The 24,951-nt window shown below is 38.9% G+C and overlaps 1 protein-coding gene across 1 annotated transcript; it reads right to left on the bottom strand.

Moving 5' to 3' along the window:
- Positions 1–23,831: 23,831 nt before the first annotated feature.
- LOC130467359 (uncharacterized) lies at positions 23,832–24,416 on the bottom strand. Its single transcript, XM_056835856.1, has one exon. The coding sequence runs from the start codon at positions 24,414–24,416 to the stop codon at positions 23,832–23,834; it is 585 nt and encodes a 194-aa protein (XP_056691834.1).
- Between the last annotated feature and the right edge of the window lie 535 nt (positions 24,417–24,951).

Below are 24,951 nucleotides of genomic sequence, written 5' to 3'. Positions count from 1 at the left end.
GATAGGCGTGTTTTCCGTCGTTGATAGAAAACCACCTATGCAAACAATATTTATAAAACCACTTCAACTACCGGCAAGCGGTAAGCAAAGGGATCGTCCCAAAGAAACGGTGAATTATTGAGTTGGAAGTCAATCTAGTTCGATCAAAGATTTGTTTTGAATTGTCACTTTTTAAGAGTCTAAAAACAAATAAAGAACTATGTAAAATTGAATCAAGAAAGGGAAACGTTAGGGAGTCCGGGAAACCGGGGGAAATCAATTCAACTATTTAGCAATGGTGATTATGCAACGAAATGGTGATTAGGCAAATGGCATCTAAAGACGAACCCGCCACCTCTCGGATAGGGAACGCTAAGCGTCTAATCCACGGAAGATATTTCGCCAATCCTAGACTAAATTAACTAGCATATAATAGGTACCGCAATTTGATCAACACAAGATAAGCCCACAATGTCTTGCCAAACCTATCCTATGGTTCCACGGAAATCTAATCGAATAGGATTTGCAACTACCACTCAACTAGCATGGATTTCCTATCATCAAATCTTATTTAATCACATGAATCAACCAACAATCAATAATCTATTTCCCCTAATTCATCCCCTAGTTTCTCCCCTTTCCCTAACCTAAAACTACTCACTGATCATCCTAACAATCAAGCTATCCATTAGTTCAAAACTAGCTAACATGAAATTAAAGGAGAAGAAGTAGAGAATTGGAAACTCAATTGCACAATCAAATCAAAAACTGAAAATCAAAGTAACAAGCAAAATTGAAATCAAGAACTCAAGGTATTGAGGAATTGCAAAACAATTATAAACTAAGCAAGTGCAAGAATTAAAGAACTAAGAATTCAATTGCATAAAGAAGAAAAGAGTTGAAGAAAATTACTGAATTGATGCTTGGAATTAAAGAGTTTCTCTCTCTAGATTGAAGAACAAAATCACAAAACCTCTAAAATGTATTTCTGAAAATGAAAGCGTAAAAATATCAAAGCGTAAAATATGAAAGCGTAAAATATGAAAATAATCAAAATCCTATTTATACTAAACCCCAAAAATAAGAGATTTAAACTCGAAAACTGAATCCCGCGCAGCCGTGCGAACGGGCAGACCCAGGTACGATCGCATCGGTGCGATCGTGCTGTGCATCTATGCGAATGGGCCCTGCGACGATTCTTCTCCTTCGTGCCGTGCGAACGTGCCCAACAACCGTGCGATCGCACGTCTGTAACTTTGCTAATTCTCAAAAAATCCTCATGTGCTCGCATAGGAAATCCGTGCGAGCACACGGAAATTCCATGCGAGCGCACGATTCTGTGGTGCGAACGGGCTACATCCCTTGGAGTTCCTGCCTCCTTTTTGCGGATTCGTGCGAACACATTGGGGCACGAGCACACCCATTGCCTTGACTTTGGAGCCAACTTTGTAGACCCGTGCGAGCGCACGTAAATTTCGTGCGATCGCACTGGACCTGCTCGAGCAAATCTCAGCTATTTTCCATCATTTTCAACATCATTACCTGAAAAGCTCAAAGATGGAAAAGGGAATAAAAATGCAGCAAAACTATATAAAACTATCAAAAAAGCATAATAAAACTCTATAAAATCCTAGCCTAGAGCGACATAACTTCGGCTCATCACAATATCATAAAATTGATAAAACTTACTTATTATTATTGGGGTAGAGTAATGTTGGGCCTAGAATAGGGATAAAACTAAATTATTATTTGGTTCCCTGATGTTGAATACAAAAGGGAGAGCAAGAAGCAGAGCCGAAAAGGAAGAAGGAGAGGAGGGGGTGTTGCAAGCGCCGCTTCTCGGAGGGAGGTGGCCGACGACAGAGGGGTAGGAGCGTGGCTGGCTGCGGCAGCAAGAGCACGGCGGTTGGTCGGTGCAGGAGGCTAGTACGGTGGTGCGCGGGGAGAGGGGAAAACAAAGGATTCGAATGAGGAGGAGAGGAAGGTAAGGGGTGGTGCAGCAGTAGGTAGTGGTCAACCCAGCAGCAGGGCGGTCGGAGGTTACAAAAAAAAAGGCGGGGGCTCGGTGGTGCGGTGGTTGGAAAGGGTGGTATTCACGGTGGTTTTTGGTGGTTCGAAGCATAATTTAAACTATAGTAAGATAATTAATGGTTTTTAATGGTGAAATTAAATTGGAAGTTATATTGATGTCTGGTTTGGGCTTCAATTTCTGCTATTTGGAAGGCCATTTATAGCAGTGAGTGAGTGTTGAATGACATAAGGGTTGAGCTCAATTGGAGCTTGGTTGAATGACAAATGTAAAAGAAATCAGAAATTTGATGACTAAGGTTTTACAATTTGGATTAGTGTCATGAAAGTGATGATTCATGTGGAAGTGAATTGTGGTGGTGACAATTAAAAAGTGGAGCTTTGACTCCCATGGAGGAGTTATGTGAAGGAGAAGAAGGGAAGAGAAAGAAACTAACTTTGGTTTCTTAGGGCAATTTAGTAATTTTAGTTTGTTAAATAAATTTCAGAAATTAATTCCCTCATTTGGGCTTTAAAAATCATAAACAATCACAATTTAAATTCTAAAATACATTTCCCAATACTAAAAAATCTGAAAATAATTAAAATATTTAAGATTTCCAAGTTAAATAAAATTCATGTTAATCGAATTAAAATCTACAATTAGGATTAAAAACGATTTTAAGCTAATAAAAATAATTAAACTTAATTACTCAAGTTTTGAAATTATGGGGTATTACATCCTTACCCTATAAAAAAAAGTTTCTTCCTCGAAACTGGAGCTCAGGTGAACCTTGGATTAATTCGGATTGAAAACATACAAGTCATAACAAATCATTTAATTCGACACATAAGCATGATTGAGACAACTATGTAATCATTCATATAAGACATACAGATTCATACATCGTTTATGTTTAAGCGAATAACTGGGGATATTTAGATTTAATCTACGCTTCGACTTCCCACGTGGCCTCAGATGTGAAGTGATTGGTCCACAAGACTTTCACCATTGAAATCACCTTGTTTCTAAGTCGTTTCTCTCTACGATCAAGGATTTCAATTGGTTTCTCCTCAAATGAAAGATCGCTTCGCAATAATAAGGGTTCGTGCGTGATAACATGACTTGGATCAGGAACATATTTACTTAACATTGACACATGGAACACATTATGCACCTTTTCCAAGTCGGTCGGTAAAGCTAGTCGATACGCTACTCTTTCTAATATCTCGTATGTCCCGATGTATCTTGAGCTCAGTTTCCCAGATTAACCAAATCTCATTATTCCTTTGTCTGTGAAATCTTTAGGAACACGTGATCTCCAAATTCAAACTCTAATGGTCTTCTTCGTTGGTTTGCAAAACCCTTTTGCCTACTTTGCGCTGCCTGCATTCTCGACCAGATTAGACGGTTTTTGTCAGTAGTTTCTTAAATCAATTATGGTCCTATGACATGTGCTTTATTGATATCACTCCATCACAATGGTGTTCAGCATTTTCTCCCGTAAAGAGCTTCGTATGGGGCCATGCCAATAGTGGCCTGGTAACTATTGTTGTATGAGAATTCCACCGGGGGTAAGAATTTTTCCCACGTTCCTTGAAAATCGAAAACACATGCTCTGAACACATCTTCAATAATTTGATTAGTGTGTTCCGCTTGTCCATCAGTTGTTGGATGAAATGTAGTACTGAAGTTAAGATTCGTTCAAAGAGCTTTATGCAATTCTTTCCAATAGGTAGTTTGATACCTCGAATCACGATCAGAAATAATTGAGCTTAGTACTCCATGTAATCGCACAATGGTGTTCACATATAATTCAGTGAGTTGTCTAAACTCTAATTGTTCTTCATTACCAACAAATGTGTTGAGTTTGTTAATCGATCCACAATGACCCAAATAGCATTCATTCCCTTGGTTGACCTTGGTAGGCCTATGATAAAATCCATAGACACTGAATCCCATTTCCATTCTAGTACATCATGAGGTTGCAACAAACCTATTGGTCTTTGATGTTCTATCTTGATTCGCTGACAAGTCAAACATTTAGCCACATATTTTGCCACCTCTTGCTTAATGTTGCTCCACCAATACATTTGTCTCAAATCTGTATACATCTTGTTTCCTCCAGGGTGAATCGAGCACTGTGAAGTATAAGCTTCCTCTAAGATTCTCCTTTTCATCATTTGGTACACATAATCTTCCTTGAAATATCAACATGCCATCTTCCTGAATTATAAACCCAGGTGACTTCCCATTTCTCACTTCCCTTCTTAGTTGTTCTAATTATGAATCCTTACTTTGTGCTTCCTTAATCTCATCAATCAATGTTGGTCTCATTACTAACACATTTAAACAACATTTCCTTCCTTGATGAACTCAATTCCCATCTTTTGCAACTCATCTTGGTTGGCTTGGGAAAATGGTAAGATTGAATTTAGGTGAGATTTTCTACTCAATGTATCTGCAACAACGTTAGCCTTTCCAAGATGGTATTGTTCAAGGATTTCTAGCCGCCTACGTTGTCTCATGTTAAGTTCTTTTTGGATAAAAATGTATTTAAGACTTTTATAGTCAGTGAAAATTTGACACGAACCACCATATAAATAATGTCTCCAGATTTTGAGGGCAGTGGTGAGACGCTTCTTAAGTTCTTGATATGCATATTCACAATCATCATTCCACACAGATGGAAGGGTGAGAATAAAGACAGTGGTGAGACGCTTATGAAGTTCTTGATTTGCATATTCACAATGATCATTCCACACAAATTTGATATTCTTTCTAACTAATCAGGTTATAGGTAAGGAAACCCTAGAAAAGTCTTGAAAAAACCTTCGATAATATCCAGATAAACCCATAAAGCTTCGTACTTCAGGGACATTGGTTGGTCTAGGCCATTCCACAATTTCTTTCATTTTCTCAGAATCAACTAATACACCTTTCTCATGAATAATATAACCCAAAAATGATATTTCCTTAAGCCATAACTCACATTTTGAAAACTTGGCATATGATTGGTTTTCGATCAATGTTTCTAACACTTTTCTCAAATGAACCTTATGTACCTCATTAATCTCGGAGTACACCAAAATATCATCAATAAAAACAACCACAAACCTATCAAGGTATGGTTTGAAAATGCGGTTCATTATGTCCATAAATACAGTTGGTGCATTGGGTAACCCAAAAGGCATTACAACAAACTCATAGTGACCATATCTGGTTCTAAAGGCTGTTTTTTGAATATCCTCAAGTTTAATTCGAAGTTGATGGTATCCAGACCTTAAATAAATTTTTAAAAATACTTTTGTACCTCGAATTGAAGTTGGTCGAACAAATCATAAATACGGGGTAAAGGATATCTATTCTTGATAGTAATCATGTTTAACTCTCTATAGTCTATGCATAACCTCAAAGTTCCATATTTTTTCTTCACAAATAAAATAGGGGCTCCCAAAGGTAAGACACTTGGTCGAACATACCCTTTTTCAAGTAACTCATCTAATTGTTTCTTTAATTCTTGTAACTCAACTGGTGCCATTCTATACGGTGCCTTAGAAATAGCGGTGGATCCTGGAGTTAAATCAATACTAAAGTCTAGTTCCCTAGGTGGAGGCCTACCAGGTATTTATTTTGGAAAAACATGTGGGTAGTCACAAACAATAGGTATGTCGGTGATGGATGACTTAGAATTATTTAGGTCAACAACAATACTACAAAGATAACCAGAAAAACTACTCTCAACCATTTTACGAGCTTTCAAAGTAGAGACAATTTGAATCATTGGTTTTCTCACTAACTTTTGGAATGAAATCCTATCCTCAATTGGCGTTTTAAAGGTCACACTCTTCTTTGAAGAATTAAGGTTAGCTTCATACTTAGTCATCTAGTTCATTCCCAAAATAATATCAAATTCAGATAGGTCAAAACCTATTAGGTTAGCTAGAAACTCAATTTTCACTATTATAGTAGGGCAATTTCTATACATGATTATACATTTCATAATTTCTCCATTAGGAATGGCAACACTCATAGGATGAAAGTCACAACATGATTTCAAATTTAAACGTTTCGCAAATAATTGAGAAATAAAAGAATGTGAAGCTCCAAAATCAATGAAAACATGGGCAGGTAAAGAATGGATAAAGAGGGTATCATTGATAACGTTATCATCCTCATTTGCCTCTTCTTGCCTCATTATGAAGACTCTTTCAGTCGTCGGTGGTCAAGGTGGGTTCCGGTTCATGCCTCCTTTGTTGTTATATAGTTGTTGTTGTTCTGACCACGATCATTGTTAGTTGAAACTGGTCCTCTTGTGATTGGTGTTACTTGCTTTGGACAATCTCTGGTGTAGTGATCATGACTCCTGATGTGGGTAAAAATACCCAGCCTGCATGGCCCAATCACACCGTGCCACGTGGCACATCCCAGTAAGTAGAACGCCTACTTGGCAGCCACTGTGGGTGGGTAAATGATGATGTATGGCTGAGATAAGTATACAAACACCTCTTTAAAGCCCATGGCCCAATGCAGAGAATATTATGATAAAGACACTTGTCATGTCATGGTGACCTAGCCAATCATGTGATTTCTTCCTAGGGTTTCCCCCAAAAGGGGAAGGTTATAAATACACTCAATTCCCAAGGAATTAACACAAGTTCCTAGATAGAGAAACACCCTTCAATTTCAGATAGTAAATACTTTCATATTACTAAGCACTTCTTTCTAAGACCCTAATCTTACTTAAGCATTGGAGGGAATATTCCTACGGGAATATTCTTGTTTTGCAGGAAAGCCACCCGACGTGGACTGGACTCGACTCTACGTGGAACCGGATACCTCCTCGTCATCAACCATTGGAAAAACTCCCACAACATTTGGCGCCGTCTGTGGGGAGGTAAGGTAACATGGTAGACGTCCAGCACTTCGGAGTTGCGCCCATCAATCGCAACGAAATGAATTAGACCATAGATATTGGTGATCGTCCTCCTCGAGGGAGGGACGAGAGAAGAAACCACTCTGCGGGGCAGGACGATCGTCCTGATCCACCTCCTGAACAACAATCTGAGCAAGTGCTAGTGGAAGATGAGACGGGTCAACCTTTATTTCCCCCGAGGGGTCACTTGAGGACTGACGCTGATACCGTCAAGGAGGAGAATCCAGATTTGCCGGTATCAGCGGGCCAGCATAAAGATATTCTGGCCGGATTTAAGACGCAGATGGACACACTTCAAGATGAGATCAAGAACATCCGTTCTCAGTCTCATGGGATGTGGATGCCATTCTTTAATGGACTCACTCGGTCTAATGTCTGGCGGCAAGACCAAGCTCGAAATGACGAGAGTGAAAGACATTTTGACAGACCTAGAACCTCCTTTCAGCCTATGGCTCCGCATCAAATTTTAACAACTACTCAGCCCGAACCAGGACCGTCCAGGAGAGTACCAGTGATTCAGCTAGATAGGCCCCAAGAAACCGAGCTGTCTGACACTGGCTCCACTCCTGTTATGGAAGATTCACCCCTCTCTGATCCTTCGCGCCGTCCCACCAGAACCAATTTGAGTCGCGCTGTAGGGGTTTTTTTTGTGTGTCAAAGCTTGTTTCCCGTTCTACAAGAGGGGCGGTTCTTTAGAAAACCGTAGAATTTTTGTACCTCGAAGGAGTCGCCACCAAACATTTTTTTAAAGTCTCGTTTGGAAAGACCGCAAGCGACTCTATGTTGGATAAGGCCTTGAATCCTTGAAACGGATGGGTGAGATCCGGGCACGGGAATAAAATGCTTATTCGGCGAGCTTTAGAAATATTCAAGTACGTTGGCACAACATTGTTTTCGAAAATAAACCCTAGATTAGACTATGTGGGTTTACATTAAGAGAAAATTGAATCTCTAATTGTATGGTGGTCACTTTGCTTTAAAGATTGATTTAAGGAACCTAATGCCGGTTTGTCCAAAAATATCTTTGTTAAGCGTGATGTAACCTTTGTATTTTGTTGTATTTAGCATGTTGGTGATGAAAGCGACAAAGCAAATAAAGCAACATCACAATACTAAATAAAGTGCGGAATTAGTAAATACAAGACCCCCTAGAAAAGGACTAGGGAGTAGGTCCACATTTCTTAGAAATGGACTAGGCAAGTAAAGATGCGGAATTGAAATTGCGGTATTGAAATTGCGGTATTGAAATTGCGGTATTGAAATTGCAGTATTGAAAGTGCGATATTGAAATTGCGGTATTGAAAGGTGCGATATTGAAATTGCAATATTGAAAGGTGCATAATTGAAATTTGTACTTGGGCACATGAGATTCGAACGCCAAGCAGCTCCTTAAAAATAAGTGCGCCCGACACGAATTCAAAGCCAAAAATCTCAACTTGGGAGAGGTTGCTCAACCCAAATATCCTAGATTTTGCATATTAAACATGAACTTGAAAGCTTGAATATTGAAGTTTTGAACTTGAATTAATTGAAGTTTGAACTTGAAATGATCCTAGTTTAGGGAAATAACTATGAATAACCCTAAACATGGTAAGATCTTTGAAAATTGAAAACTTGAACTTGTATATTGAAAATGGAGTTTTGAATCTCAAAAGACTAAACCTTTAAATGTTCAAAGGTGTTATCTTTGAATACCCCATGTTTGATGGTGATTCTACTCCAAGAGGTGATTGTAAACAACTTGGACATCCTTGAATCTTTGAAAATTGTATTTTGTATGTTGGAAAAGTTTGTATTTTTGGAAAACATGTGTGATTGTTGCAAGTGGTGTTTTTTTTATGATTAAAAACACCAACTTGCTAATCATTTAGAAATCAAAGCAACATAGTAGATTAGAATGGGATTCGGATTTACCTAGTTAGATTTAGGCAAGAGCTCCCAATTACTTTTTTGAATTTAGGAATTTTGTATGTGTTTTTGAGGAGTTTTTCAGGTGTATTTTGAGACATAATGTCGAAATTACGACGTTGTATTGTTGTTCTCTTCCTAATTATGCTGGAAATGAGGGGTATTTATAGAAGGAATTGGTGCAAGGCACCAACACACGTCAGCGCAGGGCGCTGGACCAGCGCTGGGCGCTGGTGACGTGGCTTGAATGCCGCAAAAGCAAGGACAAGGAATCCGTCCTTGTTTCATCTTGTAGTGTTGTACCTGTTGTACGAATAGTACTGGGGTTGGTGTTTTGTATTTGCTTGGAGGTTAAGGCATCGTTTAGCGTCTAAAAATAAGCCTCTCTCGGGTTTTTGAATTCCGGTTTTACGGGACGGGGCACGGCATGCTCGGTTTTGTGGGTCGGCGCCAGAATTTGACTTGCCTTATATGATTTTTAGTAGAAAAGGCCTAGTAAAACCAATGGGATGGTCTAATAGATGAGATTGTACTTGGATTTTGAAATTAATTTTGGAAGTTGTATTTTGTACCGAGTTACGGGAGGGGAACAGTCTCGGGGGTTGGATTTTGAATCTTGAATTTGGAAATATTCTTAGCAATTGGGATTTCCGCCTGGAGTTACTCCAATCACCTAACAAGGATAATGGTATCGTCATCATTCCAAAGGGGAGACAAAAATTAGGTGTCTACACGCGCGCCCAGCGAGCGGCCTATAACCTCCCACGGTAGGAGGCAAGACCTAATATGTTATATTCAACAAGGAGTAGCTGGCCTCATTCTTGACTACACCATTCCGTTTTGTGCTGATATTATTAATACGCCTAAGGAGACTAAAGTTAAGCCGCCAGCCATGGAGGAGTTATGTGAAGGAGAAGAAGGGAAGAGGAAGAAACTGACTTTGGTTTCTTAGGGCAATTTAGTAATTTTAGTTTGTTAAATAAATTTCAGAAATTAATTCCCCCCTTTGGGCTTTAAAAATCATAAACAATCACAATTTAAATTCTAAAATACATTTCCCAATACTAAAAAATCTGAAAATAATTAAAATATTTAAGATTTCCAAGTTAAATAAAATTCATGTTAATCGAATTAAAATCTACAATTAGGATTAAAAACGATTTTAAGCTAATAAAAATAATTAAACTTAATTAATCAAGTTTTGAAATTATGGGGTATTACATCCTTACCCTCTAAAAAAAAGTTTCTTCCTCGAAACTGGAGCTCAGGTGAACCTTGGATTAATTCGCATTGAAAACATACAAGTCATAACAAATCATTTAATTCGACACATAAGCATGATTGAGACAACTATGTAATCATTCATATAAGACATACAGATTCATACATCGTTTATTTTTAATCGAATAACTGGGGATATTTAGATTTCATCTGCGCTTCGACTTCCCACATGGCCTCAGATGTGAAGTGATTGGTCCACAAGACTTTAACCATTGAAATCACCTTGTTTCTAAGTCGTTTCTCTCTACGATCAAGGATTTCAATTGGTTTCTCCTCAAATGTAAGATCGCTTCGCAATAATAAGGGTTCGTGCGTGATAACATGACTTGGATCCTTTTGCCTACTTTGCGCTGCCTGCATTCTCGACCAGATTAGACGGTTTTTGTTAGTAGTTTCTTGAATCAATTATGGTCCTATGTGTTAGGTTATGATACATATGACATTTACATAGATCATGCGGAAACAACCATTAACCCAGGAAACATATTATTTACACATAATCATTTAGCATAGTTTAGATGCATACTCTTTGTTGCGTGCCTTCCCTAGCTGCGCCCGAACCGAACAAGAACAAGTCTTTTAGGACTCCAAGTGTCGTCCCTCCGTAGAAAGTCCACAGCACGTCCGGATCCGCCTTAAGATTGACCAACTAGAATCGCCCTTAAGGTACTCAGAAAATTCGGCACTTTTGGGGCAAGATGGGTGTTTGAATTTTCTCTCAAAAACCTCACTTTTGAATACTTTGAAACTTGTGTATAAATTATGACCCCTAGGCCTTTATTTATAGAGTTATGGAAAAGGAATCGTAATCCTAGTAGGATGCGAATTAATTGGAATTAGAATTCTACATGAATTCTACTTAATCAATTTATCCAATAGGAATAGACATTTAATCATACACTGACTCTTGCAGATTCAGGAATCTCGCATGAGCTCAAACTCACACACACACGGCAGCCACAAGGGCTGCCCACGCATGCGAGCAGCAGCCCACGCAGCGCGGCCCACGCATGCGTGGCCTTGTGCGCGCTGGGCTGTGGCGTGCGTGCTTGCTGGGCGACGGCCTGGCTTCGTGCTGGGCCTTCGTCCGGCAGGCCTCGTCCGATGCTAATTCGTACGATACGCTTCCGATTAAATTTCCATTTCCGGAATCTATTTCCGATACGAACAATATTTAATATTTCCGATTCCGGAATTAATTTCCGTTTCGAACAAATATTTAATATTTCCGTTTTCGGAATTATTTTCCGATTCCGGCAATATTTCCGATTCTGACAATATTTCCGTTTCCGGCAATATTTCCGATTCTGGTAATATTTCCATTTCCAATAATATTTTCCGATACGTACCATGTTTCCGTTTCCGGCAACATCTACGACTTGGATAATATTCATATTTCCGATACGATCCATATTTCCGTTTCCGGCAATATCATCGTTTCCGGAGTATTCATTTCTTGCCTGTGACGATCTTAGCTCCCACTGAAACCAAGATCCGTCGGTTCCGAATATTCATAGATGGAGTATTTAATGCCATTAAATACTTGATCCGTTTACGTACTATTTGTGTGACCCTACGGGTTCAGTCAAGAGTAAGCTGTGGATTAATATCATTAATTCCACTTGAACTGAAGCGGCCTCTAGCTAGGCATTCAGCTCACTTGATCTCACTGAATTATTAACTTGTTAATTAATACTGAACCGCATTTATTAGACTTAACATAGAATGCATACTTGGACCAAGGGCATTATTTCCTTCAGTCTCCCACTTGTCCTTAGGGACAAGTGTGCATTTCCTAATTCCTTTGTCGCTCGATGCTTGCTCTTGAACATAAGGTAAGAGTTGTCATCCTTATTATGTCCAGAGGTGTTCCTCGGTTTCAGAGTTCAACTGATCAAATAAACAGATAATCATAGCCTATGATTCATCCGAGCACGGCCATGCATTTCACAGTTTCTAGCTCTCCGAGTGGCCTTGTACAACTTTTAAGCATCTCATCCCGATTTATGGGAGGACAATCCCAATCTTGCGATCTTGAGATTAGACTTCGTTTGATAGGTGATTACCTGAGCGTTGCCTTTATAGCCTCCTTTTACGGTGCGACGGTTGGTCAACGTCAAAGCAACCAGTTCTCAAACAAGTAATCTCAAATCACTCAGGTATTGAGGATTTAGTGTCTAATAATTTAATGAAATTTACTTATGACAGACTTTCATCTCTTACAGTAAAGTTTCATAGGTCTTGTCCGATACTAGTCTTCCCAAAGTAAGTATCTATGCAAATGATTATGACATTGCCATGTCCACATAGTTCAAGAAACAGAACTACTAGTCATCTTGCATTCTAATCGTCTAACGTTTTCTATGCGTCCAATTTTATAGAAAACTCCGACTAGGGACCATTTTCAACCTTTGACATTCAAGTTCACTTGATAGACATTTCTTAGTCACAGGACTGGTCCTGACAGTCTATCTTGAATATATCGTCAAGTTGAGGGGACTCATCATTTAATAAACCACAAATTAAATGGAAAAATGAATTCCTTTCATTTATTGTGAATGATTAACCAATAATGTTTTACAAAGATTTAAACTCTAAAACTTTAAAACATTAAACAGAGACATCAAAGCCATTCTCCAATATGCTTGATTCCCATAGCTGCAGTGTGCGAGTTGTGCTTCGCTTGCGGCAGAGGTTTAGTTAATGGATCTGATATGTTGTCATCAGTTCCAATTTTGCTTATCTCGACTTCTTTTCTTTCAACGAACTCTCGTAGAAGGTGAAATCTACGAAGTACATGCTTGACTCTCTGGTGGTGTCTAGGCTCTTTTGCCTGTGCAATAGCTCCGTTATTATCACAATACAGGGCTATTGGTCCTTTAATGGAGGGGACTACACCAAGTTCTCCTATGAACTTCCTTAGCCATATAGCTTCCTTTGCTGCTTCATGTGCAGCAATGTACTCCGCTTCAGTTGTAGAATCCGCAATGGTGCTTTGCTTAGCACTTTTCCAGCTTACTGCTCCTCCGTTGAGGCAGAAGACAAACCCAGACTGTGATCTGAAATCATCTTTGTCGGTTTGGAAACTTGCGTCCGTATAGCCTTTAACAATTAATTCATCATCTCCACCATAGACCAGGAAGTCATCTTTGTGCCTTTTCAGGTACTTCAGAATATTCTTGGCAGCAGTCCAATGCGCCTCTCCTGGGTCTGACTGGTATCTGCTCGTAGCACTGAGTGCGTACGCAACATCCGGGCGTGTACATATCATAGCATACATTATTGAACCAATCAATGATGCATATGGAATCCCATTCATTCGTCTACGCTCATCAAGTGTTTTTGGGCACTGAGTCTTGCTTAGAGTCATTCCATGAGACATGGGTAGGTAGCCTCGCTTGGAGTCCGCCATCTTGAACCTATCAAGCACCTTATTGATATAAGTGCTTTGACTAAGTCCAATCATCTTTTTAGATCTATCTCTGTAAATCTTGATGCCCAATATGTACTGTGCTTCTCCTAGATCCTTCATCGAAAAACATTTCCCAAGCCAAATCTTGACAGAGTTCAACATAGGAATGTCATTTCCGATAAGCAATATGTCGTCGACATATAATACTAGGAAAGCAATTTTGCTCCCACTGACCTTCTTGTATACACAAGATTCGTCCGCGTTCTTGATGAAACCAAAGTCACTGACTGCTTCATCAAAACGTATATTCCAGCTCCTGGATGCCTGCTTCAATCCGTAGATTGACTTCTTTAGCTTGCATACCTTTTTAGCATTCTTTGGATCCTCAAAACCTTCAGGCTGTGTCATAAACACAGTTTCTGTTAAAACGCCGTTTAAGAAAGCAGTTTTGACATCCATCTGCCATATTTCGTAATCGTAATATGCAGCGATTGCTAACATTATTCGAATAGACTTTAGCATTGCAACTGGTGAAAAGGTTTCATCGTAATCCACACCGTGGACTTGCCTGTAACCTTTCGCAACCAATCTAGCTTTGAAAACTTCAAGTTTCCCATCCTTGTCCTTTTTCAGTTTGAAAACCCATTTGCTTCCAATGGCTTGGTAGCCATCTGGCAAATCGACCAAATCCCATACTTGGTTTTCAGACATGGAGTCTAATTCAGATTGCATGGCTTCTTGCCATTGCTTGGAGCTAGGGCTCGTCATAGCTTGCTTGTAAGTCGCAGGTTCATCACTTTCAAGTAATAGAACGTCATAGCTCTCGTTCGTCAAAATACCTAAGTACCTTTCCGGTTGAGATCTATATCTTTGCGATCTACGCGGGGTAACATTTCTAGATTGACCATGATTCTCACCAGATTCTTCTAAAGGTCTCTGAGTTTCATCCTGAATGTCATCTTGAGCATTCTCTAGAGTTTGTTGTTCGACTCGAATTTCTTCGAGGTCTACTTTTCTCCCACTTGTCATTTTGGAAATGTGATCTTTCTCCAAAAAGACACCATCTCGAGCAACAAACACTTTGTTCTCAGATGTATTGTAGAAGTAATACCCCTTTGTTTCCTTTGGATAGCCCACAAGGATACATTTGTCAGATTTTGGATGAAGTTTGTCTGAAATTAATCGTTTGACGTATACTTCACATCCCCAAATCTTAAGAAAAGACACATTTGGAGGCTTTCCAAACCATAATTCGTATGGAGTCTTTTCGACAGCTTTAGACGGAGCTCTATTTATAGTGAGTGCAGCTGTATTTAGTGCATGTCCCCAAAATTCTAATGGAAGTTCGGCCTGACCCATCATTGACCTGACCATGTCTAGCAAGGTTCTGTTCCTCCGTTCTGACACACCGTTCCATTGTGGTGTTCCAGGAGGAGTCAATTCTGATAGAATTCCACATTCTTTCAGATGGTCATCAAATTCATAGCTCAGATATTCACCGCCTCTATCAGACCGCAGTGCCTTGATCTTCTTGCCTAATTGATTCTCTACTTCACTCTGAAATTCCTTGAATTTGTCAAAGGATTCAGACTTATGCTTCATTAGGTAGACATAACCATACCTACTGAAGTCATCAGTGAAAGTGATAAAGTAGCTGAAACCACCTCTAGCATTTGTACTCATTGGTCCACATACATCTGTATGGATTAAACCCAATAGTTCATTTGCTCTTTCTCCAACTTTAGAGAAAGGTTGCTTTGTCATTTTGCCAAGTAAACATGATTCGCATTTACCATAATCCTCTAAGTCAAATGGTTCTAGAATTCCTTCCCTTTGAAGTCTTTCTAAGCGTTTCAAGTTTATATGGCCTAATCGACAATGCCACAGATAGGTGAGATCTGAATCATCCTTTTTGGCCTTTTTGGTATTTATGTTATATACTTGTTTGTCGTGATCTAATAAATAAAGTCCATTGACTAATCTAGCAGATCCATAAAACATCTCTTTAAAATAAAACGAACAACTATTGTCTTTTATTATAAAGGAAAATCCCTTAGCATCTAAGCAAGAAACTGAAATGATGTTTTTAGTAAGACTTGGAACATGGAAACATTCTTCCAGTTCCAAAACTAGCCCGGAGGGCAACGACAAATAGTATGTTCCTACAGCTAATGCAGCAATCCGTGCTCCATTTCCCACTCGTAGGTCGACTTCACCCTTGCTTAACTTTCTACTTCTTCTTAGTCCCTGTGGATTGGAACATAAGTGTGAGCCACAACCTGTATCTAATACCCAAGAAGTTGAATTAGCAAGTATACAGTCTATAACGAAAATACCTGAAGATGGAACGACTGTTCCGTTCTTCTGATCTTCCTTTAGCTTCAAGCAATCTCTCTTCCAATGCCCCTTCTTCTTGCAGTAGAAGCATTCGGATTCAGAAGTGGGTTGACTGACCTTCCTCTTTGCAGATTTGGCGCCAGTTTGCTTAGTTGGGCTGGCCTTGTTGCCACCTTTCTTAGCATTCCTCTTCTTTCCAGATTTCTTGAACTTGCCCCCACGCACCATAAGCACATCCTGCTTATCACTTTTGAGCGTCTTTTCAGCGGTCTTCAGCATACCGTGAAGCTCAGTGAGCGTTTTGTCCAGACTATTCATACTGTAGTTCAGTTTGAACTGATCATACCCGCTATGAAGAGAATGGAGGATGGTGTCTATAGCCATTTCCTGAGAAAATTGCTGATCCAGCCGACTCATATTCTCAATGAGTCCAATCATTTTGAGAACATGTGGACTTACGGGCTCGCCTTTCTTAAGCTTGGTCTCAAGAATTTGCCTATGAGTCTCGAATCTTTCGACTCGAGCCAGATCTTGGAACATGTTCTTCAACTCACTGATGATTGTGAAAGCATCTGAGTTGATGAACGTTTTCTGCAGATCCGCACTCATGGTGGCGAGCATTAGACATTTCACATCCTTGTTGGCATCAATCCAACGATTGAGGGCTGCCTGAGTGATCCCGTCGCCTGGAGCTTCGGGCATCGCCTCATCTAGGACATACTCCTTTTCTTCCTGCATAAGAACTATTTGCAAGTTCCTTTGCCAGTCAAGGAAGTTTTTCCCGTTCAACTTCTCCTTTTCGAGAATTGATCGAATGTTGAATGAATTGTTGTTTGCCATATTAAAAACTACAATTGAAAAGAATAAACAAATAAATAACCATTCACAGTTTCTCTTAATAAACTTAAATTCTAGCATTCATGCATAATTCAATGTTTATTAAGCATTTTATTCAAGTTATGTGTTCCGGCAGGTGTGAATAAAATGATTCCAAGATCCTAAAATCATTGAAGAACTAAGCACAGTTTGTCGACTTAATCCTAGAACATCTTAGGTAAGCAAAAGCCTTTTGCTAATAGTCTAGAAACTATTCTTGGTTGATAGGTACGTCTAAGAACTTATTAGGTAAACCTATCGAATTTGCCACGACATAAAAGGACTCCTTACTTATATCGTTGAGTTTCACCAAAACTAACATGTACTCACAATTATTTGTGTACCTTGCCCCTTTAGGACCAATAAGTAACACCTCGCTGAGCGAAAACTATTACTAGATTGATGTAAAGGATATCCAAGCAAGTGTATATTTTGGCATGGCACCTTTTAACTCAATTTTTTTTAAGTTTGGAACTTAAGGCTCTTACTATGTTGGTTAGATTTTAAGTGAACTAAAATCCTTAATCATGCAACATAATCAAGCTTTTGATCTCATGCATTTTAAGACATATTTAAAGCAATAAATAACTTAAAACATGCATAAGATATTTGTGATCTAGTATGGCCCGACTTCATCTTGAAGCTTTGACTTCAAAGTCCGTCTTGAAAATCTCCGTGGGAGGCACCATTTTCTTCAAATAGGATAAGTTATAACTAATTACAACTATTTGATGGTACGCAGACCATATTTGAATTGAAAAACAACTTTGGTACTTTAGACCAATTACATTCAAATTAATGGTACGCAGACCATATTTTCTATCCTATTTGGGCCATACTAGTCACTTCATAACCTGCAAAACAGTACATATACAATATATACCATTCACCCATTCATTATCATGAATGGCCCACATAGCTGGTTAGTTAAACACATTATGCATCACGTAAACATTTGCAGCAATTAATCAAGGGCACCAATAATCTACCAATTATTCAGTCCTTATTAATTCTAATCGAGTTGTTTTAACCTTAAGGATTTGTAGACCTAATCAAGAGTTTATGACTAAAAAGTGCTCCCACTCAAACCAATAAATTCATATGCTTTACTAATTTTAAACATAAAATTGTATTTCTAGTCTAACCGGAAACATACAAATTTAATTAAAATTTAAAGCTCATATAAATTTATAATTGAATCCAAAATTTAATTTAATTTCAGTCGCATTTAAATTAATTCATGATTTTAATTTTAGTAAAATAATTAGAATAAATTCCATTTATTATAATTATAATATTCAAAATTAAAATCCAAGAAATTAATTCAAATTATTAATTTTAAAATTAATTAAAATTACGTGAACTGAAATTTTCAAATTAAACATTCAAAACGATCTAATCGAAACGCAAACACCCTACGCGTTGCACGCCCATGGGCTGTACGCACACAGCCATTGCTGGCCATGTGCGCGCAGCCCATGCGCTCGTTGCATAGCTGCTGCTGTCCCATACGCAAGCCTCCGCACAGCGCCCCATCGCACGCGAGCTATCGCTCGCAGTGCGCGCGCGAGATCGCTCGCTGGGCGCGCTGGTTCGCTCGCTGGCGCGCGAGATCGCTCGCTGGCGCGCGAGATCGCTCGCTGGTGCGCGCGAGCCATCGCTCGCTGGCGCGCGAGATCGCTCGCTGCGCGCGCGCGAGCCATCGCTCGCTGGTGCGCGACATCGCTCGCTGGGCGGGCGACGTCGCGCGCTGTGCGCGCGAGTGATGCTGTGCGCAGCGCTCGTGGCACGCGAGCTTGCGCTCGCTGCGCACGAGGCTGCGCGCTGTTGTGCGAGGCAGCGCGCGCTGTGGCGCAGCTCGCTTGCTGCCCACACGCGACTGCCTTGGCTCGCCCCTCGCCCATGCCCATCCGTTCATTGCTCGTGGCACACGTCACAAGGCAGGGCTGCTGCCTTGTGCTCGTGCACTACGCCCTTGCTCATTGCATTCGTGCCGCACGGGCGACGAGCTCCCTTGCTCGTCGTCGCATGCCCGCATTATACAACACCCCTTAAGGGTAACACGAAGCGTCCATTGCTTCGTGCGTGCAAGTTATTTGAACGAATCGCATAAAATTTAAAATTTATATTTAAAATTAATGACAAATTAATAAATAATATTAATTTCATAATTTTAGGGCGAAAAAATCGAAAATTTATTATCCAATTGATTTCCGATTGATATGGATTCAAGTCTAGGTCATAAAAATTTAAAATTTATCGTAAATTTACAATTTTTATGGTGGTTTTTAATCATAGGTTTCTAATTAAATTACAATTAATTATGAAAATCAAATTAATTCTAAATTATTCTAATTTTCAACAAATTAATCATAATTACAAATTAGATTGCATAATTAACAAGACTAGGCATTCAAACTTGTTAAACATATGCAGTAGGTCAATCAAAAATTCAAGATTTATCAACAGGAATCGCAAATATTTAATTTAACATCTTAAATTTACGAAATTTTGCATTCGAAAAACTAAAACCTTCGAAAAGTCATAGTTAGGCTTCGAATTTGAGAATTCTGGGTTCGGCAGAAAAATACTATTTTTGTCAAAATTTTAGAATGCCTTTTACATGCGGAATTGACACAAAAATCACTCAATTCGGATGAGTAATGAAGAAACTGCCGAAAAACTGCGTACGTATAATTAAATAAACGCAATTTGCAACTAATTAACAATTACGAAAATTAATCACCCCTTTTAATTCTTGCAAATTTGTAATATTTAACCATGTTCATGCAATTTAGATTATGAAAATAATAAGGGGCTCGTGATACCACTGTTAGGTTATGATACATATGACATTTACATAGATCATGCGGAAACAACCATTAACCCAGGAAACATATTATTTACACATAATCATTTAGCATAGTTTAGATGCATACTCTTTGTTGCGTGCCTTCCCTAGCTGCGCCCGAACCGAACAAGAACAAGTCTTTTAGGACTCCAAGTGTCGTCCCTCCGTAGAAAGTCCACAGCACGTCCGGATCCGCCTTAAGATTGACCAACTAGAATCGCCCTTAAGGTACTCAGAAAATTCGGCACTTTTGGGGCAAGATGGGTGTTTGAATTTTCTCTCAAAAACCTCACTTTTGAATACTTTGAAACTTGTGTATAAATTATGACCCCTAGGCCTTTATTTATAGAGTTATGGAAAAGGAATCGTAATCCTAGTAGGATGCGAATTAATTGGAATTAGAATTCTACATGAATTCTACTTAATCAATTTATCCAATAGGAATAGACATTTAATCATACACTGACTCTTGCAGATTCAGGAATCTCGCATGAGCTCAAACTCACACACACACGGCAGCCACAAGGGCTGCCCACGCATGCGAGCAGCAGCCCACGCAGCGCGGCCCACGCATGCGTGGCCTTGTGCGCGCTGGGCTGTGGCGTGCGTGCTTGCTGGGCGACGGCCTGGCTTCGTGCTGGGCCTTCGTCCGGCAGGCCTCGTCCGATGCTAATTCGTACGATACGCTTCCGATTAAATTTCCATTTCCGGAATCTATTTCCGATACGAACAATATTTAATATTTCCGATTCCGGAATTAATTTCCGTTTCGAACAAATATTTAATATTTCCGTTTTCGGAATTATTTTCCGATTCCGGCAATATTTCCGATTCTGACAATATTTCCGTTTCCGGCAATATTTCCGATTCTGGTAATATTTCCATTTCCAATAATATTTTCCGATACGTACCATGTTTCCGTTTCCGGCAACATCTACGACTTGGATAATATTCATATTTCCGATACGATCCATATTTCCGTTTCCGGCAATATCATCGTTTCCGGAGTATTCATTTCTTGCCTGTGACGATCTTAGCTCCCACTGAAACCAAGATCCGTCGGTTCCGAATATTCATAGATGGAGTATTTAATGCCATTAAATACTTGATCCGTTTACGTACTATTTGTGTGACCCTACGGGTTCAGTCAAGAGTAAGCTGTGGATTAATATCATTAATTCCACTTGAACTGAAGCGGCCTCTAGCTAGGCATTCAGCTCACTTGATCTCACTGAATTATTAACTTGTTAATTAATACTGAACCGCATTTATTAGACTTAACATAGAATGCATACTTGGACCAAGGGCATTATTTCCTTCACTATGACATGTGCTTTATTGATATCACTCCATCACAATGGTGTTCAGCATTTTCTCCCGTAAAGAGCTTCGTATGGGGCTATGCCAATAGTGGCCTGGTAACTATTGTTGTATGAGAATTCCACCGGGGGTAAGAATTTTTCCCACGTTCCTTGAAAATCGAAAACACATGCTCTGAACACATCTTCAATAATTTGATTAGTGTGTTCCGCTTGTCCATCAGTCGTTGGATGAAATGTAGTACTGAAGTTAAGATTCGTTCAAAGATCTTTATGCAATTCTTTCCAATAGGTAGTTTGATACCTCGAATCACGATCAGAAATAATTGAGCTTAGTACTCCATGTAATCGCACACTGGTGTTCACATATAATTCAGCGAGTTGTCTGAACTCTAATTGTTCTTCATTACCAACAAATGTGATGAGTTTGTTAATCAATCCACAATGACCCAAATAGCATTCATTCCCTTGGTTGACCTTGGTAGGCCTATGATAAAATCCATAGACACTGAATCCCATTTCCATTCTAGTACATCATGAGGTTGCAACAAACCTATTGGTCTTTGATGCTCTATCTTGATTCGCTGACAAGTCAAACATTTAGCCACATATTTTGCCACCTCTTGCTTAATGTTGCTCCACCAATACATTTGTCTCAAATCTGTATACATCTTGTTTCCTCCAGGGTGAATCGAGCACTGTGAAGTATAAGCTTCCTCTAAGATTCTCCTTTTCATCATTTGGTGCACATAATCTTCCTTGAAATTTCAACATGCCATCTGTAGACACCTACTTTTGTCCCCATTCCCGCAAGGGAAAGGTTCGATGATGAAAGCATAAAAACTCCACTTGACAACGCATCTCCTATAAAATAAACGAATCTCGATTCCCCATTTTATTTCACCCGGAACCTGCTATTTATGGAAACCTGCTAAAAATAGTAACTGCCGTAAAAGGTAGCGTCTAAAAGTGGCAAATCATAAAAGATAGAAACCTGTCAGAATTAGGTGTTGCATTCCAACATAAATCCTAAATAAGATAGAAAACCGCGAGAATCCCATTCCTAATAGGATTCGGAAATAGGAGTTACGTATTAATTAAAATCCTAACGAACCTAGCGTTCGTAACGGGCCCAGACGCATTCCGTCATAAAATTGATACGCGCTAAAAGACTCGAATTAATCTCAAACTCTACGGATTTTAGGAATCCGAATCTGACTAAACGAAACTGCCCAGACCCTATTTTCAACGCCTGGCTCTGGGCGCACTACTACAAAAATGGGCAAAGAGACCCTTATGAAAAGACCCATTAGTCGACATAACGGGTCTCTTTAACATAAGAGATCTAATATTATAGATAAAGGGTCTCTTATAAGTCAAAGGGCCCACTTAAAATTAGACAGAGAAAAATAAGAGACCCGTTATCTTATTTAACAGGTCTCCAGTGTATGAATAGAGCTATTTTTTTCCCGTGGAAAATAAAATAGGAGAAACATGAGATCCTATATTTAACTACACGGGTCTCTTAGGTATCGTAGGACCCACCACTCCTTCGTACAAAATAAATTAAAATAAAGCAAGACCCGTCGTTTTACCTAACGGGTCTCTACTTTTCATCATTTGTCACCTTTGCGAAACCAGAATTTTCTTTGCCCTTTCTTCTTCCCTCGACTCAGATTCAAGGTTTCTTTGCCCTTTCTTCTTCCCTTGACTCACATTCAAGGTGAACCAGATTTTTTTTTCCGGGAAAGGCGAACTCATTGGCGAACTCACCACCACCGGAGAATTGCACCATCACCAAAGAACTACACTACCATCGGTGACTTCACTACCACCCGCAACCTCACCATCATCGCTAGCTAACTTCAAATCTAGGTTTTTTTTCCTAACAACACTCTTTTCATTCTTCTTCTCTTTAATTTTTGTTTCGAACATCTGAATTTCTTGTGGGTTTATTTGATTTTCGATTTCAATTTGTAATTTCTTCTACAAGTTAGGGTTTTTTTCCCCTAATCTTTCAACTTCAATTTCTAAGAAGTTAGTATTCCCACCATGAATTTCTGAAATTTCAATTTGCAATTTCGGGTTAGGTTTTCCAGTTTCATGTCATGTTTTGTTTCGAATGAGTTTCAATATCCATTAATTTTTGTTATGAATGAGTTTCAATTTCCTTGTCATGTTTGCAAACTTGCAATTTCTGAAATGACAAATTCCATCAATATGAAACAAAAGAACCCAAACATAGACAAATTCCATCATAACTTGGGAAGGTTTGGGTTCTTTGTTTCATATTGATGGAATTTTTCATTTTGGATGCTAAGTATGATTATACAAGTACGAGTTTGTGTTTATTACACTTTTTGTTTTGTTCTTTAAGTATGCGGATATAGAAGTTGGTCGGATATCCGGAAAGACCAGAACTTTGGGCTGAATGACACTCGAAAACTGAAGATACTTTTAGTTGATAATGTTGTAGTTTTATTTGTTTTAGCCTCTAGGCCTCTTAGTCTCTTATAGTAGGAGAAATTTTTGGTAGATCATAGACTTAGTAATGCTTGTGCAGGTGAAAGATGTTGATGCAACCACAGAGGATAACAAGAAATTACGGACATAAGCAAGGTAAAAAATGTTTGTTTTGAATTATATAATATATAGGCCTGTGTAGCATGATAAGAGAAGAAATGAAAATTGATTGTATGTGTGGTTGTATAAGGGAATCAGAATCTGAGATGAAAAGCAATAGACTCAAATTCGGAACAAATTTAGTTGAGCAGTTATAAATGTATGAATTCTTCTATCAAAAATTTTAAGCCTTGCTCATTCATTGATGTAAGTATGCACCAGCATTGTAATATAAAGGGAGGTCCTGAATTCCTGATATTAACTTACATTGCTTACAGTAATTATTGTTTGCACTCAAATCTTTATTTTTGTACAAGACATCCTGCAATATGTTGCAAACTCGAGCTATCTCTCCTTAATCCTTTTCCACACAGATTTCCTATAAAAAGCCCTTCATTGCAATCGTCGTTTGTAGTATCTTGATCCCTTGTTAACAATCTTATACACGAACAAGTCTTAGAAAATGTGCAAATCCCATAAGAAGAACAAGCCAGAGGAAGATCACAAGTAGTATTTAGGACTTGAAATGATGCCTTGAACTTATCCTTGTAGGGAGAGTAGTCGTACAGACCGAGGTTTCCTGTGTCATTATCTAGGGATAAAAAACGTACTGGTTCTTGGTATGGCGACAAAATTTGTGTGAAGTTTTCGTATTTGTCATAAAAAAACTCCAAACCCTTGGAAGCTAGCTCGATGTAGGTGATATTTCTGGTCTGGGAAGAATAGAATTCCCAGTATGAGTACTTGTAGTAGTTGTCATTGTTTCTACCTGAATTCAAGTAGAGAGCAACCTTGTCATGGTGAATCTCAAATGAAAAGAATGAGGTGGAGTAGTTGTTAGTAGGAAATGCGGTCAGGTGAGTAGCTACACTTAGTCTCTGCCCCATTAGTAAGATGTTTGTTGGGAAATTGAATGTTTGCCACTTTATTCATTCTTGTACATCAACCAGGACTAAATTTCCACTGTCAGTTGCAATTGATTGTATGTGTGGTTGTTTAAGGGAATCAGAATCTGAGATTCTGAGATGAAAAGCAATAGCTCTGTTGGTGTATCTGATTAACTGATCTAGTACACTAAGCTAAGCAATCTAGTGTATCTGATTAACTGATCTAGTATACTAAGATAAGCAATCTAGTGTTGGTGTATGAAAGAATACAACTTATGTTGAGTTCGCGCGTTCCTCTGTGGAATCTATCTCAGATTCTCACATACTTTAATTTCCATATAGTCCATATCGTTTTCCATCTTTAACTGTCAACAGGGTTTAAAGGTCGTAGGTTCGACTCTTAAGATGATGTTTTACTTCTTACTCTCAGGTTCCTTGGGTTATTGCATAGGTCATTTAAGAGATACTTATTTTATTTCAAAAACTAATTTTAATCTTGTAAAACAATTGGATTACTACTTATGTGAATAGGATT

Source organism: Spinacia oleracea, chromosome 2 (assembly GCF_020520425.1).
Source record: "Spinacia oleracea cultivar Varoflay chromosome 2, BTI_SOV_V1, whole genome shotgun sequence".
Taxonomy (NCBI): Eukaryota; Viridiplantae; Streptophyta; class Magnoliopsida; order Caryophyllales; family Amaranthaceae; genus Spinacia; species Spinacia oleracea.
The sequence above is the reverse complement of the archived record's forward strand: the minus strand, read 5'-3'. Positions and strand labels throughout refer to the sequence as shown.